The 16,586-nt window shown below is 41.6% G+C and overlaps 1 protein-coding gene across 1 annotated transcript in view; it reads left to right on the top strand.

Moving 5' to 3' along the window:
* RPGRIP1 (retinitis pigmentosa GTPase regulator interacting protein 1) overlaps positions 1-16,586 on the top strand; it is a 38,165-nt gene that overhangs the window by 11,750 nt on the left and 9,829 nt on the right. The window contains exons 9-17 of the mRNA XM_018563132.1: positions 2,144-2,217; positions 2,303-2,442; positions 5,061-5,221; positions 7,581-7,892; positions 9,624-9,741; positions 10,818-11,267; positions 13,815-13,954; positions 14,096-14,444; positions 14,523-14,683. Coding sequence (XP_018418634.1) covers positions 2,144-2,217; positions 2,303-2,442; positions 5,061-5,221; positions 7,581-7,892; positions 9,624-9,741; positions 10,818-11,267; positions 13,815-13,954; positions 14,096-14,444; positions 14,523-14,683 — 1,905 coding nt within the window. The remainder of the gene's footprint in view (positions 1-2,143; positions 2,218-2,302; positions 2,443-5,060; positions 5,222-7,580; positions 7,893-9,623; positions 9,742-10,817; positions 11,268-13,814; positions 13,955-14,095; positions 14,445-14,522; positions 14,684-16,586) is intronic.

Raw genomic sequence — 16,586 nt, forward strand, 5'->3', positions numbered from 1 at the left:
AAATATTAGATTTATATGTTGAAAGAAAAATATGCATTATTTTGACGGATGGACAATCATACTGTATGCTAAAAAAGAACCCTCTATATCTTGTACTATTTATAAAATACTTACCACAGATACACTGAACATTTATTGCACATTTGCCCCACTTTACAGACTCCTCTTCTCTTAGGGTGGTGTGGAATGACCCCTTAAGCAGTGAGGCAGATTAGCATTTCAATCTCAGGGCACAATCTTTGATGTATGGTGGAGCAGAAAATAGCTTGAGCACCAGTCACATTAGTCTTTATACCTTTTATTGCTGAATTTAAAATTACTAGAGAGGGTTTAGGGGTGCAGAATACACAAATAGAGCACAAAAAGAGGACAGGTGTTCTGAAGTAGCCATAGTATTAGCAGTAGGCTTTTTAAGAGCAGCCTCTTGGTAATTACTGGCCCTGTGAGAGCAGACAGGCAGATCTATGACTATGTAAGAACAGTCAGCCTCTCTATAGTTGCAGTGGATCTCTCACTACTAAATCTGGCTCTTGGCCGTTTTACAGTATGGTCAAAGATACTTTGATCTGTGGGCAATGAATGCTTCTAACAATGTCCATACAGTAGCTTCTACCCAGCTCTTCGCTGACACTCTTAAGCAAGAGATCCTTTTATGTCTAGCTTCCTTCATATATGTACTTCAACTTAAAGGAGAACTATAAGGTCAGTGCTTTTCACTCACCTTATAGTTCTAGCCGACCTGTGATGAGACTGTCACAGGTCAGCTCAGTAGATCGGGAGGTGAGCAAACACATACCGGAGTTCGCTCACTTCTCAATCCTGTCACAGCTCTCCGCCGTGACAGGGGAGGGGCTGGATTCCCCCCTCCCTACTTCGATCCACCAGCGCTGACTGGCGGAACGGACGGAGGAGGGGGCGGGTACAGCTGGCTCTGCCTCTAGATAGGCAGATCCAGCTGTCACTCACGCAGCTGGGTGGATCCAGACATAATTGTAGGGATCCGCTTCAGCTGCGGTGTCTCAGTATACCGCGACAGTAGCTCGCGGTATACTGCGGCGTCTCAGTATACCGCGAGCTGTAGCTCGCGGTATACTGAGCTTAGGGTGATGGGAGGACGCTAGTTTGTGTCCTCCCGTTACACTAAGAAGAACTATGGGGAAAAGCCTTAACCCCATAGTTCTCCTTTAAGTCCCTGGACATACAGCACATGCCCCAGGTTAAGGTAAGGCTCAAGTGAAGAGACACTCTAAATATACATCCGACCCAGGAAGAGCCCAGAAGAAGAGAGAATCCCATGGAAAGGTGCCCCAAATATTGATCATCTTCCCAAACATATCTCTGAACTAGGACCTCATGGATTGGTTGAGTCATAACTAGGGATGTTCAGATATCAAGTAGTGTACTCAGTACAAACATGTACAGTTACTTTTCCAGCTCCAAGACTAGACTAGAGAAAAATAAAAAAGTTAGGAGGCAGCTGTCATTTGTAAAGAGCACACGGAGCTCCTGGGATTAGTACATCTCTGTTTTAATGTATGATTTTTTTCGTTAAAAATATATATAAGGGAATGCACCGATACAATTTTTTCAAGTACAAGTACTGATGCTTGTCCAAGTCCTCACAGATACAAGTACTGATACTTGTCCAAGTCCTCACAGATACAAGTACTGATACTTGTCCAAGTAATGCACCGATACAATTTTTTCAAGTACAAGTACTGATGCTTGTCCAAGTCCTCACAGATACAAGTACTGATACATTTTTGTTTATTGTCATGTGACAGTTTTTCTAAAACAACACAGACTAATGATTTCAGGACAGTGGTGGAGTGCCAGAGCCAGGTCCCAGCTACAACCGTTGCAACCCTGGTAGTTCTTGTGAAAATGCCAAGTGTCGGTACTGGTATCTGAACTGGTATCTGGACATCCCTAGTCATAACATCAACCCAATGAGATTAGGGAAGACCTGCAATGACCAGACAATGGTAATCGACCGCTCAAACTAAATATATCCTAACAAGAACAAACACTAAAACAAACACAGCAGAAGGCAGGGTCTCTACAAAACAAAGCACATACTTAATACAAAGTTGTGAAAAGCTACCATATTTCAGTGCTTGATGATAAAATTGCTTTATTTCAGTATCAAGAGAGAGTTATTGAACTGGATAGAGAGAAAGACCTTCTTAAAGAACATTATGAAAACCTCCTAAAAAGGTGAGAAGAGAAATCCTTGTAAGCTGAATGAGGAAACTACAGACAAAGTGAAAATCGGTGACCAGCTTCTTTCATTTATTCACAGTTCTCTGAATTTGGAGCGTGTGAACTCCTGGAAGATGGCAGAAGCAGAATTAAAGGCACAAATTACAAAATTAGAGGAACAAATTCAGTGCTATGAGTCTGGCCTGACACATAGCAAGGAGCAATTACAGCTTGCAAGAGGCAAGTTTTAATATATCATTAGTGCTGCCTCTATTAGGCTAACTCACATCAGCATCTTTTTTTATGCTATATGTTTAACAAACACCAGATTGAGAACACTCCAAAATGTCATACACTTTCCTTTTTTCCAAAATCTGTAATGTATTTCATGCTGTGCTAACTCATACTCTAAAGGTGCCCATATACTGTACGATTATCGTACGAGAATCGCGGGAAATCCCGCGATCGTACGAGAATCGCAAAGTGTATGGAAGGCGTGCAATGGTTTCTACTGTTCGGTCGAACAAGCAGGCTGGAAAACCCGCCGACAATCGTAAGATTGTCGGCGGGTTAGTGGCCTGCTTGTTCGACAACTGCCGAACGGGCCGGTGTGCGCACGCGCACACTGTCCGTTTGCAGTCATCGGAAGCCTGCCCCTCGTTGCAGTCTGATCGCAAGTACGATCTGCCTGTCCAAGATGGTCAGATCGTACGAGCTTTTAATAAGCTTACGACCATCGCAAGACAAAGGTCTTGCGATGGTCGTAAGGTGCCTACACACTGTACGATTATCGTACAAGAATCACAGGATTTCCCGCGATTCTCGTACGATAATCGTACAGTGTATGGGCACCTTAAAGGTGCCCATACACTTTACGACCATTGCAAGACTTTTGTCTTTTGATCGTACGATAATCGCAAAGTGTATGGAAGGCGTGCGACCGTTTCTACTGTACGGTCGCACGTCTTCCGTCGAACAAGCAGGCTGGAAAACCCGCCGAGAATCGTACGATTCTCTGTTAGTGGCCTGCTTGTTCGACAACTGCCGAACGGGCCGGTGTGCGCACGCGCACACTGCCCGTTCAGCATTGCAGTCATCGAAAGCCTGCCCCTCAGGGGGGTGGGCTTGCGATGATCGCAAGTACGGTCTGCCTGTCCAAGACGGGCAGATCGTACGTTTTTTAAATTACTTTACAACCTTCGCAAGACAAAAGTCTTGCGAGGGTTGTAAAGTGTATGGCCACCTTTATTAGATGTCAGACTACATTTTATACTAACAACACTCCTACTCCTTCTGGAGATCAAGCTGTCATCAATCAGTATAATGATTCAATAAACATTGTTTCATTATATCTAACATTAAAATCATTATGAAATCATTTTACCAGTTAGATCTGAGGACTATCATAGCATCTTACATATAGGCCATCTCATAACATTACTTTATAAAATCTTGTAACTAATAAAGGAGACACTAAAGTAAGAAATTATCTACTATAAAGTAACACAAATACATCTCAAATAAGACATTCAGAGTACCAGTGCAAATGAACAGGAAATCATCTATATAGCATATAAAAATATATAATGTGTTTCTTAAAGAGACTGCTATCTCCAAATCTGCGTGACTGCTTCCACCAGCCCATGTGCAAGTTTACCAGGGAGCTAGTGGGAGTGGTAAAAAGGGGGGAGAACATTTAGCTCCCAACTCAGCGCTGCATCTCTAGAGAGAGCGATCACCATCAAAAGAAAAAATATATACTGTGAGTTAATAAATACTCCAAAACCTCCATGATAAAAGTTTTGTGTGCAAAATCACTGTGATAATCCAAAAATATTTAACTGCCATTAGTCCCAATTTGTGTGGAATAGACAAGTACAAAGTTTGCACATCACATGTGATCCAAAACTCATCTTTGTTCCACTTAAAATCCTATTTAACTTTTAGCTGTTTTGTATGTCTCAGATAGCTTGGCAATTGAACAACCAGTAATTGCAATTAATAGGCCAGCCACTGACTCAATGGGGTTGATTTACTAAAGGTAAACAGGCTGTTCATTTTGCAAGGGAAGTTTCACTTTGGAACAAATTCTTCTCTTAGCTTAGTGAAGTAGGTGAAGCTCTGCTGACATCCATCATCCAATTATGTGCTACCACAAATACTGTTTGTTTTCTTATTTTCCTTGCATGTGATTGGGTATGCTTGCAAAGCATACTCATTTTTACCACATTGACTAAACTAAGAGAACATTCCCTTGCAAGGTGCAAATTCCCTTGCAAAGTGAGCAGCCAATTTGCTTTTAGTAAACCAACCCCAATCTCTCATTCCGAGACCCAATTCCTTATCTCTGTTGGTTGAACTTATCTCTATGGGTTGAACTTATTTCTATAGGTTGAACTCGATAGACGTGTCTTTTTTCAACCTGACTAACTATGTAACTAGAGATCTGCCTTCTAATGGGTTTAAACCCTTAAGGACCTTGGATAAATGGTGGACTATATAGGCATAATAGCATATTCAGGTACCAACATTTCTACTTCTTTTTTAGTCAGAACTCCCATGGAATCGCCTTTTTTCAGCCAAGGTTGCCTTAAACTCTTTGTAGGGTCTTTTTTCAGCATATCCGTGCATACATCAGAAAACTGCATATGTATCCCTTTGTTATACATAAATATATACTGAATACTATTGTACTCCTTTCTCATTCTTTTAAAAAATTGTTTGCTGCTGTGCAAAAAACAAAACAAATAAAAAACAAAGCAAACCTATAAGGAATGACCTGAATATTGTCATGTGTGTGTTAATATAAATTAGTGTGTAATGTTTTTAAAATCAGTTTTTTGTTTTTTACTTGGCAGACCAAAGTGAGCAGCTAAAACAAGATGTTTCCAGGCTACAGTGTCAGCTATTAGAAAAGATGCAAGAAATCCATGATCTTCAGGATAAAATATCAGTCCTTTCATCTTCTTCTACCAGAGAAGCATCTTGTGAACAGGATATGACCCTGCAGAAACCTCAGGTAAAAACGAAAGAAGAGTGAAAAATGAGGGTTCGTGCTGAAATGGTTCTACTTAGGCAGATCAGCAAATATCACCCATTGTACCAGCAAAGCTACTGAATGGGTCTGATCATTTTGAAAAAGTATTTTTTTTTTCCTAAACCTTGATTTAATGAAAATGTGTCACTGCCCAGGAATACCAGTCTGGTGCAGCAGGCATGCAGGCTCCTGATATATTACCACAAACTCATATGGCTGCCAGCAAAAAAATTGTTTTTCAAAAGGAAGGGATCAGAGAAACAGGCACCACCCCTCCCAAAACACCAACCATGTAGATTATTTTATGAGAAAGTAGGCATCCCATGCTGCTGTGTCATACTTTATAGCTTTGGGCTAATGATTTGTCCTTTTAGCCCCACTCAGAGTGCCTTCCATTTGCATACATAGAATACACAGGCCCCTTCACTAGTATCCCATAATGCACTGCCCTGCACTTGAGCAAGCATTCAGCAGGTCTGGGCATGGTCACATACCCAGAAAGCATGCAATTGAGCTGCAAGTTTGAAAATGACTTGCTAGACCATTGCAGACTTGCCAAGCTTCACAATTGTGTTGCAGCAAGTCTGCATTGCAAGTCTCCAGATCAACTTGATTTGCAAAAGTGCTGCACACTTGCAGAGCTCTTGCTAAGACCTGCAGGACTCTTGCTGTAGACTTGCCAAGCAAATTTGCTACAAATTCAAAAAGTGTCAACTAGAACTTGTGCTGCAAGTGTTCTGCAAGTCTACAACTTGCCAGGAATGTGTGCAGCAAGTTAACAAGAATTACAATTTAACCCTGCCACAAGTTTGTGGCAAGTTATCCCTGCTATCTGGGTAGGAAGCAGAAAGGGAAGAACCAAAAGAAAAGGGAAAGAGGGAAGCGCCACTAACCAGGAAGGAGTTGAGGTGGGCCGGGCCGTGGAGCTTGGTTGGTTGTGAGGGTGGTCCCACTCACTTGATGGTGATGGGGGGGCGAGTGGGTGTGCCCCTTCTCGGTATGGGTAATTGGGGATCACCGGGAGACACAAGGGGTACAAGCGATAGGTGAGAAATCACAAATGACAAACACAGTGTGGAGTGTAGAAACTAACCATTGAGTAAGGAAGGATGCGTTGTCATCGGCGACGGTGGTGATGAAGTCTTGCACTCAAGACTTTGCACCCAAAGTCCCTGCCACATCAGACACCCACTCGAGGTTTATTCTGAGCATTCGGGGAGCCAAGAAGCCTCACTCCCACTTCAAGGACAACCAGAACACCGGCACTGAACCCTCCCCAGTTCCTCATCACACTTCCATTGCTGACATCATACCTTCTCCAACCCCACGACCATCAGGAACTTAATCACCACCGTCGCCAATGACAACGCATCCTTCGTTACTCAATGGTGAGTTTCTACACTCCGCACTGTGTTTCCATCAACTCCTTCCTGGTTAGTGGCGCTTCCCTCTTTCCCTTTTATTTTGGTTTTTATTACATATGTCGGACACCCCGGTCCGTACAATCAGGAAGCAGCACACCAGCATCACCCATCACCCATAATCTTATACACACTTGTGTGTGGATTCTCCCTTCGGAGCGCTGGTCTTCTGGTCTGCCCTTACAATTTTTCAGAAAGGGAAGAGCATGCCTGAGCATATGCAAATACTATGAGAAAGTTGGTATCTACATGGACACTATGGAAGGCTCCTAAACTAAGCTAGAGGGGCAGATTTAAAATTTGAAGTATGACCCGACAGATAACATCACCTGCTCTCTGGCAAAGTTAGCACTTTACTTGGGTGTGTTTATTCATATACAATAGTAGTCCCCAAACTATGGCCTGCAAGCTGGTTAAGGCTCACTGGTTGCTGTAAACTGTCCACTGCAATGAGAAGGCCCTGCTTGCAGCACTTTGATTGCAATCAGAAATAGGGGACCAGAGTGGCAGTCGGGTGCTGGAATGCTGGTGACATGTTTTACCGGTGACTAAAAGAAACCCTTTGTCCTACCCATCCTGCTACAGTTGCTCATCTAATCTAATCTAATCGCAATCTAGGAATAAAAGACTACAATTTACAGATGCAGAATGAGGGAGTCATGTTGTGATTCCCTCATAGAAAAAGTGATAATGGATTTACATATATGCACTCATACCGTAGGATAATTTACCTATAGCTGATATGAACCCAGCAAACGGGACCTTGTAAGTAAATTGAGCATCCTCTAAACAAAGTCAGTAAGTAGTTTTTGATTATTTGTTCATATTAAGTGAAACTGGATGTTATCTGCTTGTTAAATTGTCATTATGTACCCATGAAGTAAGAGGAACAAAACTGACTATGTATTCACCTAAAGTAGACTCACATCCCAGAAGACTATTGGATATTGAAGAAAATGTTCCGTGAAAAAGAGGATTTCTGGAATACACACCGAGAGGGGAAGAGACAGGCAGAAGCGGATGAGAGGAGCCAGGTACAAGCTGAGACAGAGGAAACTGGAAGATGCAGAGATTTCAGAATGGAGGTAGAGGAAGAGGAAAGGAGAAAGCCAGAACAGGAGACAAAGAGGAAACTGTTGGAGATGGATGCTGCTCATGCTGAGACTATATTAGAACTTGAGAAAGTTCAGGAAATGCTGATTTTGCAGCATCAGATCAATAAAGATTATCAGGTAAGTAGAAAATCTGAGACATTTTGAAATAAAAAAAATACAAAAATATAACATTGCTTCTTATTAAACACTGGTTGGCCAAATGCTCGTTTTTTTAAAGATTTAAAATAGAATTTCTGACAAAATTTTGCTCTCCCTGAATAGATTGGGAACGAGTCAAATATTTATTGCTCTCTGGGCCCCGTTGAAGAGATTCCATTTTACTTCATGTGTAGTTACTGCATCAGGAAGTTAGGTGAACAAGTTCAGTAAACATTCCTGACCATTGCACCATCTTTTAAATCTTAAAGTCATATGTGCTATGAAAACATTTCTATTCCTATGCACCATGCTACTATCTCACTATACACTTCATCCACTGCATAGTAATATTCTAAGTGACTGGGTCCAGAGAACTACAAGAGCCAACCTGTAAGTTATAGCTGTTATGTTCCTATATCTGCAAAATCATAGATGTACCCCAGGTCTTTAGAGCTATTGTACGTATCCGATCAGACTCCTGACCAATGGATCCCAAGGAGTCTGTAGTGGGTGCTGTGGTGACAAGCGTGTGGCGGAGCACTCAGAACAACGAGAAGAAGAGTCACCGGCTTTCTGGACTGTGATTCAAACATGTCTTTATTGATGCTTGCTCACATTATCACAAGGCATGCCTTGTAGTAATATGAACAAGCGTCACTAAAACAGGAAAATTGTATTTCATACTTACCGTAATTTTCCTTTCCTGTCCAGCTCCATGGCAGCACAAGGCCATTCGTGTGCTGCCATGGAGCTGACAGGAAAACAGGAAAATTGTATTTTATACTTACCGTAATTTTCCTTTCCTGTCCAGCTCCATGGCAGCACACGAATGGCCTTGTGCCGCCATGGGGCTGACAGGAAAGACATGTTTGAATCACAGTCTGTAGTGCCGGTGACTCTTCTTCTCCCAGGTCAGTAGAGGACACAATAGTGATGTGGGGATCTGTGGGAGGAACCATGGCTTTCAGAGGGAGCCACTCTGTCCCACACACCTGGAAGTGTCACATAGCAATGGCACCTGGAGTTCTTCAGGGGAGCAAAGATGTAACACACACCAAAGCTACCTTGGTCTTATTTTTTTTTTCTTTGATAACAAGATCCTCTTACAGTACTAGGCAGTTAATCATGATACCTTCAAATTGTTCCTGATCTTTTTCCACATATTGTGGCAATATATAAAGTATAGGAAGATGAACCATTTCATGACCTATGGTCATGTATCCCATCTGGACCTTAGCCATTTTCAGGGCTCATTCACGCATTCTGCATTATGCTTTATTTTACTTTGCATGAAAATGCAAGTTAATGTAGAAACCAATGCATTCAAATGAGCATTGTTCACACATACATACTGTGCTGTGATACTAAGTGAGAAAATCTCATGTACTGCATTTTTGGGACTCACAATGCATCCAAATTACCACATTTTCAAAATGCAGCTCAGTGTATTTGAAAACGTCTGGCTACAAACTTTGCTTTTTTTTCTTTGGGATAACAAGCCCCTTTTTTTAGTGCAATTGCCTTTCTAGAATTACTTCTTCTTTTTTTTAAGTATTGTAAAGGTAAAAACTACAAAAAAAGTTTTCCATTGGCTCTGGCTGTTTTAATGCGCTTTCATGGTGAGATCAAAGAACAATACCCGGTAAATACAAAGTTGTTTTTCTGCTGTTTCCTCCTATATTACTGTATGATTTTCCCATCAATTACCAGGAAGAGCTGAAGTCAGTGAAACTTAGAGCAGAAAGTGAAAGTCGCGAAAGAGAAGAACTTGAGCACCACTATGAGGCCAAACTGCTTAAGCGCAGCTCCAGAATCCAGAACTTGGAAGGTATTAGGTCCAAATTTTACTTTTGCATTTCTACGAGCCTACTCCAAAAAATTGGATAAGAGAAAATGACCTAATGAACTAACTGGAATTTTAATTCATTGTGGCCAATGAGGTTTCATATTTTGTTTGAGGAACAATAAAATTCTGAATGGTTGCCATTGATTTCAACTCTAATTTTCTTATCCTGTAGTCTTCAATAATCAGCTCCTGTGTTTCTGTTAATGCAATTATTAAATATAAATGGTATTATGTCAAATCAATAGTGATACATACTAATACAGTGTAAAGAATTTAGGCCCCTTTCACACTGTCCGATCAGGGGGGAATCCATGCATTGATCCCCTCCTAATAGGAATGGATGTCACCACTGTGACATACGTGCCTGTGCAGTTTTTTTTCTCCATCTTGTGATGGAGGCAAAAACTGACATTACCAAATCCATGTTAGTCAACCCCCGAAACGGCACGATCAGGTCCAGTGAAACTGATCCCTGATCCGCTTTTTTTCCAGACCTGGCTGGAGGCATGGGTAACCAAGAATAAACGTATGCCTGCCCATTTACATACGGCTGTCCATAGACTAACATCGGGCTTCAAATCAGGTCCGTCTGTAATACTGACAGGCAGACCCGACCCAAAAAAGCCTATGTGAAAAGAGCCATATGCCAATCAGGTGTGTTGCATGTTCTGACAAGGTAGCAGTAATATGCCTTATCAGTCAGTTGCTTCTCTTTCACTGTCCAGTCATAGACTGGGGGCAGGAAGGTGGCCTAGGAGGGTAGAGAAAAGTCAGTTAAGCAGCCGGGTTATGCTGTCTTGCAGAGCTATGTTAATTTCTTGATTGGCTGAACAGTTACAGCTATTTTTTTAACTATGTATTTAGCAGTTTGTCAGGAATTCAGCTTAAGCATTTTCCTCATCATTTCGTCTTAACCTGATTAGCTGCTCAAAGCATTCATAGATTTGATATTCTGGTGAACATTACATAATTTGTACCTTAGTGTGTGATCTTGGTTTAACTCATAAATAAGTGATTTATTTTTTGTGCATTTGATATGATATATTGCTCTCTTTCAGCTCAGCTAAAGGACATTGCATATGGTACAATTCCATACAGACATAAGGATGAAGAGTCCCCCTCTCCTGAAGTTAGTCCTTCTCCACCTCCCACTCTTCAACGTGGAGAAACTCTGTTTGAGATTCATATTGGAGGGATCTGCTTTTCAGCACACGGAATAAGGGTTGTAGATGATCCTCAGCCAATCACCTTCTGTATATATTCCCTGTATGACTTTGAGACACATGCAACCCCTGTTGTGACTGAAATCAGACCACAGTATAACTTTACTTCTTGCTATGCGGTAACCCCAGATCCAGAATTTCTGTGCTACTTGAGATTGGGCACTGTAACAGTGGAGCTTAATCAAGTCATAGGTGGGGAGCACCGTGAGTTGGCACGAGGACGACTAAGGTTGGACACAGTTCTGCAGAGCACAGACAGAGTTCATGGCACTGTAATGATGACAGGTAAATGTTCATACATTGTGGTACAAACTGATTTCTATTGCCTTGGCTGCCAAAAGCAGAATGTATTTTACTTACTATACAAATTATTACTTGCCAGTTGTATATGATTGCTGAGGCCACGTTCCATCGATTTATAATACCAATCAATGGGACCCCAAGTGCTCTATAGGAACAATCAAAAGTACTAATCTACCAGCAGGGCTAGGCAGCTGATACTGCAGCATAAACTGTCTGCATATGCCTTTTTTCCCTTCCATTTGTCCCTAAAGCATGGCTCAGAGCTGGCCCAAAGTGGCTATAAATATAGCAACTTCCTTTTTTATTTGGGACGAAGATAATACAGCATCTGGCTTCCTGGGAACACGTGTTGTCAAATAGGAGAATTATCCATATGACTCCATTAAGGTTAGATCTCTGACCGCCTCTACAACAAGGGGGGAAACAGTGTTGTTTAGACCTATTGTCCAGGTCTGAGGCCAAGGTGAGCAGCACTATATTGGGTGTTCACACAGTGGTCATCATCTGGTGGTGGAACAACTCCGGATTATTTGTGGCCCTTTCTATTTGGACTGATTTTTGTATTGAGATATATATGAACTCTTATACACTGGCATTGTGAATGGAATTCCTTTTTTTTGATGCACATACTGTTTGATAGAGTCACGTTGGTTGTATTTATATATTGTTTGGCTTTAATTTTGTGGTTTGTTCACATTCAATATCATACTTGTGTCATTATTTAGGATACCCCGGCACATACATACTTGCATTTGATATAGCAACTTCCTAGTGGTGGCTATGCATAGCTGGAGGCCCCCTGCCCATGTAAAAATGAGCAGGACTGCTGAGAGGTCATTCAAGTCTAGGACATTTTACTATTTTTTTTTACTTTGAAGCAAGCATGCAGCTAGTAAAATCATAGTGAAGTTAGAACTCCTCATCCGTATACGTGTTCCAGGTTCACAACTCAGAAATTATTTAAACTATTGTCCCGGTTGAACTATTGGAAAAGCCAAGCAACAAACATTTTTTGAAAGGAATAATGAGGTATGGCAGCTAAAAAAGAGTTTAATAAACCCGTTACATTTCTATGAGGTTGATTTAATAAAGGCAAATAGGCTGTTCACTTTGTAAGGGAATTTTCCCCTAGCTGAATGAGGTGAAGCCCTGCCTACTTTCATCATCCAATCATGTGCAAGCAAAAATACAGTTTTTTTTAAATTTTCCTTGCACAATATTGGAACAGACTTTTAACCTTTTAGGCCTCATTCACACGAGAAAAGGCCGACACGCACAGCTCCGTGCTGCATGCGTGCGGCCGTATTGGGCAGCTCCCGGGAAGGAGAGGTGCTGCTTGTGATTAGTACGCAGCCCCTGTCCTTCTCTATGGGAGTAAGCTGCCATATGCCACTCTACGCTCACCCGCACGGACGTGCAGGGCAGGTGAGCGTAGGGCAGCATATTGCCGCGTGCTCCCATAGAGAAGGACAGGGGCTGCGTACTAATAACACGCAGCACATGTCCTTCCCAGGGGCTGGCCGATATGGCCGCGCACACAGCATGGAGCTGTACATGCCGGCCATTTCTAGTGTGAATGAGGCCTTAGTAAATCAACACCTATATCTTTATAATTGTTCTAAGCCCGTACATTACCATGACAGCCAGGCAAATAGTGTTTTCGCAAGAAATGGTCTTTAATGACAGCTACCATGACGCTCTCATGACAGGTTTAATTCAAAGTATGTGTTGTCATCTATTTGTTCTTTCTGTTAGTTTGGTATTTATTTTTAGTTTTCCCAGATGGGTTTGCCCTAATGCAAAGCAGTTAATAAATTTCACATTCAAATTCTGTTTTTACTATTATACTGATCAGATTATCTTTCAGTATTTACATTTTGAGATTTATTTACCCCTTAAAATGGGCATTTAAGATTCAAAAAACAACCCCTGCCAATTTTTTAGAAAAGTTCACAGACATACACTATAACAGGGGTAGGCAACCACGGGATTCCAGCCACCAAACTACAACTCATGTCATGCCACTGCCCCTGGGAGTCATGCCTGTGGCTGTCAGAGTTTTGCAATGCCTCATGGGATTTGTACTTTCACCAAAGCTAGAGTGCCAAGGTTGCTTACCCCTGTATATGCCACAACTGAGGCATATTGCATAGTAGATGGATGCACCATCTGGCCTGCTTATCTGTTCCCCCTACTATACTCTTACTGTGTGTTAAAAACACAAAGGGGAAATTTCTCAAGACTGGAGCAGACACAATCTGGAGCTGTTGCCCATAGTAACCAATCCGTTTCTATCTTCAGGTTGTTTAGTTAGGATTTTGATAATAAAAATAGAAGCTGATTGGTTGACATGGGCTACTGCTCCAGATTCTGCCTTCTCCAGTTTTCATACATTACCCTCATAGTTTAGTAAAGAGTAGTTCATGTATATCACTGAACAATAATAACAAGAAAAATTACACAAAAATACTGTGGAAGTAAAAACCAGAAATATCTGTTAAAATATTATGAACATTGTTGCTTCCTTAGATGCCACTGGGGAAAATATAGGAGAGCTGGACTACTGGTTGAGGCAGCATGGACCCCTGTCACGGACTCAATGTCTGAAAAGGCAAAAAAGTAAAGCCAAGGTTTATTTATCTACTCGCAGAATCACTGGGCTAGGAAAGGTAAGCAGCATAATAGTAACCAAGAAAAACATGATAAACTTATAAAAATAATAATATAACAGCATTTATTATCACTGATTGTCTGCAGTTAATGTGCACACTGGCATAGACCATTTGCTTATACGATTTTCTATTTTCCAGGCTTGGGCACCACAGGTAAACAATGGAAATCATAATGCATTGATCATTCGTATCTGGGGTTGTAGAAGCCTAAAAACAAGCACTCTGGGCCATCAACCAAGTCCATATATAGTCTATCGCTTTTATCATCACCCAGACCACTCCAGTAGTATCATACCCTGTAGCAATAACCCACAGTTTGGGGATGAAGCTATCTACCCTGTTCACTTGACAAATGATCTAGAACGCTATCTGAAGAAAGAATGTCTCTATATTTATGTGTTTGATGATGAAGAGACCCAGCCCGGAAGTTACTTGGGGAAGGCAGAGGTACCACTACAGAGCCTGACACAAGGTTCCAGTATTCAAGGTAAGGGCTTCATACCACATTGCATTTATATAAATAAAACTTTAAACCAATAACATGTTCTATTTCCTTTTTACAAAGGTGATTTTGCACTCATAAGCCCATGCAGTAAATGTTCAGGGTCAGTGCAGTTAAGTTTGGAATGGAAGTTTCCATATCATGCTCCAGGAAAGAGTCTTTGGGACTCAGTCACCAGTGGCCAAGTCATTCGGAGAAAGCTTCAAGAGGTTCCATTTTCAGAGGTAAGAGGCTTTACACAGGATCAATAAATATATCCAGCGTAAAGCATATCTAAACCCAAAACCAAAAATGTCATATATTGCAGCATACCAATCCTTAAATGTGGTGACTGTATTAGTTTTATTTCTTTATGTTTTTTTCCCTTTATTATCACCGGGTGATCCGGCCAGCGACACTCTTCCTGTCTTAGGGTGGCTCCACTCCTTGGAGGAGCAATGGAGCCAACCTTAGACAGCAACATTGTGACCTTGTGGAGAGGGCTGTGTTGGATGTAATAGAAGATTTAAATGGAAATCCAAACTCCAGATAATACTTTCTAAGCAGTTACAGCAACAGTTTTACGTTTACCTTTTGGGATAAAGGTTTTACATAAATGAATAAAAGCTGACTATTGTAAGCCCCCCAGTCAGTGTTAAATGGTTTGTCTCAACCCTCTAACTGGCACTTTTCATGGACAGCTTGGTCTGTTGAAAGAAGACAGGACACCCCAACCAGAGATTTAGATTTTAATTTGAATAGAATCTAGAGCATCTTCAGAGGGTCAGGTCTAGCTGTCACGTTGATAGTTGGGTGCCAGTTATCGTCCCAGGCTTCATTCATAAATACGTTGTAACAACATTATCATCAAGTTTTTTTAACATGCAGATAAAAGTGATGTAAAAAATTCATTTTTTAACAAAAAGTGGTTTCTTGTAAACTCTCATTAACGTTAGCTGTAATCATCCCTAATTACGTCCTTTCTCCCTTTAGCTTATTTTAGTGGTAATCATTTTTATTTTTCATATATAATTTTTTTTTTTCATTTTTGCTTATTTGTTTAACCTTGCATTAAAAATGCATTAAAGTTTTTAAAGCCTTTACTTCCTTTTGAAATATTTTTGCCATTCTTTTGTACTAGGACATAAATTTAGAGGGTTATTCATAAAGTTGCTGAAGTGAATAACCGAGTGAATAACCGAGCCGAAGTGAACAGAGCCGAACACTGTTCGGCTATTCACTTTCGCTCAGGATGGCTGATTTCAAAGGTACAACGGCTAAAATTAGCCGTACATCGGCTTGCTTCGGCTGGCTTCGGTTCAGCTTCGGTCCAACATCTGGATCGGCTGAGCCGAAGCTCCAGCAGCTCACTTGCTACCGTTCGCCCCTAGTCACATAGGGCCCGAACAGCAGTGAGTGAATAGCCGAATGTCGACGAGTGGCATTCAGCTCGACTATTCTGCTCGGTACCTCCATGGTACCGAGCAGAATCGGAAATCAATAGAAAAAGTTGGGAAAAAATAAAAAGTTTAAAAAAATATTTTACAAATGTATATAAATATTAGATTTTTAAAAAAAATAGGGATGCAGCGATATATCGGCCGCCAAAACATATCGGCCGAAAATTGCACTTTTGTCTTAATGCCGAAAGTGCCATTTTCCTGCCGATACATCGGCGCATCCCTGCTTTCTTTGCTCCCTGCGGGGCGCTGCTCTGTGTCCCAGCGGGGAGGGGAGAAAGTGTGACGGCCGGCCGAGCGCTGCGGGAGGAGAGCGCTGTGAGCGGCCGTCGTCTCTCCTCCCACACCGCTCAGCCTCCTATCAAAGTCCGGCAGAGCGGTGTGTGGGCGGAGACAATCCACGCTGTCACAGGAGGCTGAGCTCTCCTCCCTGCATCGCTCGCTCAGCCTCCTGTGACAGCATGTCAGAGAGGAGATCGGTTACACGCAGTCAGTGATCGCTGAGTGTTTGTAGATAATTGAGGACATGGTATGGTCACTATATCCTCAATTATGAATGAATGGGAAGTGATCTACATCACCTCCTCTTCATTCATAGTTGTAGTTATAGTAAACATACTCTGTCCTCATGTTATCAATGAACAGGAACACTCAGTATAGAGGATTCCTGTTCATTGATAACAGGGGA

The sequence above is a fragment of the Nanorana parkeri genome, unplaced genomic scaffold (assembly GCF_000935625.1).
Source record: "Nanorana parkeri isolate BGI_ZX_2015 unplaced genomic scaffold, ASM93562v1 scaffold635, whole genome shotgun sequence".
Lineage (NCBI taxonomy): Eukaryota > Metazoa > Chordata > Amphibia > Anura > Dicroglossidae > Nanorana > Nanorana parkeri.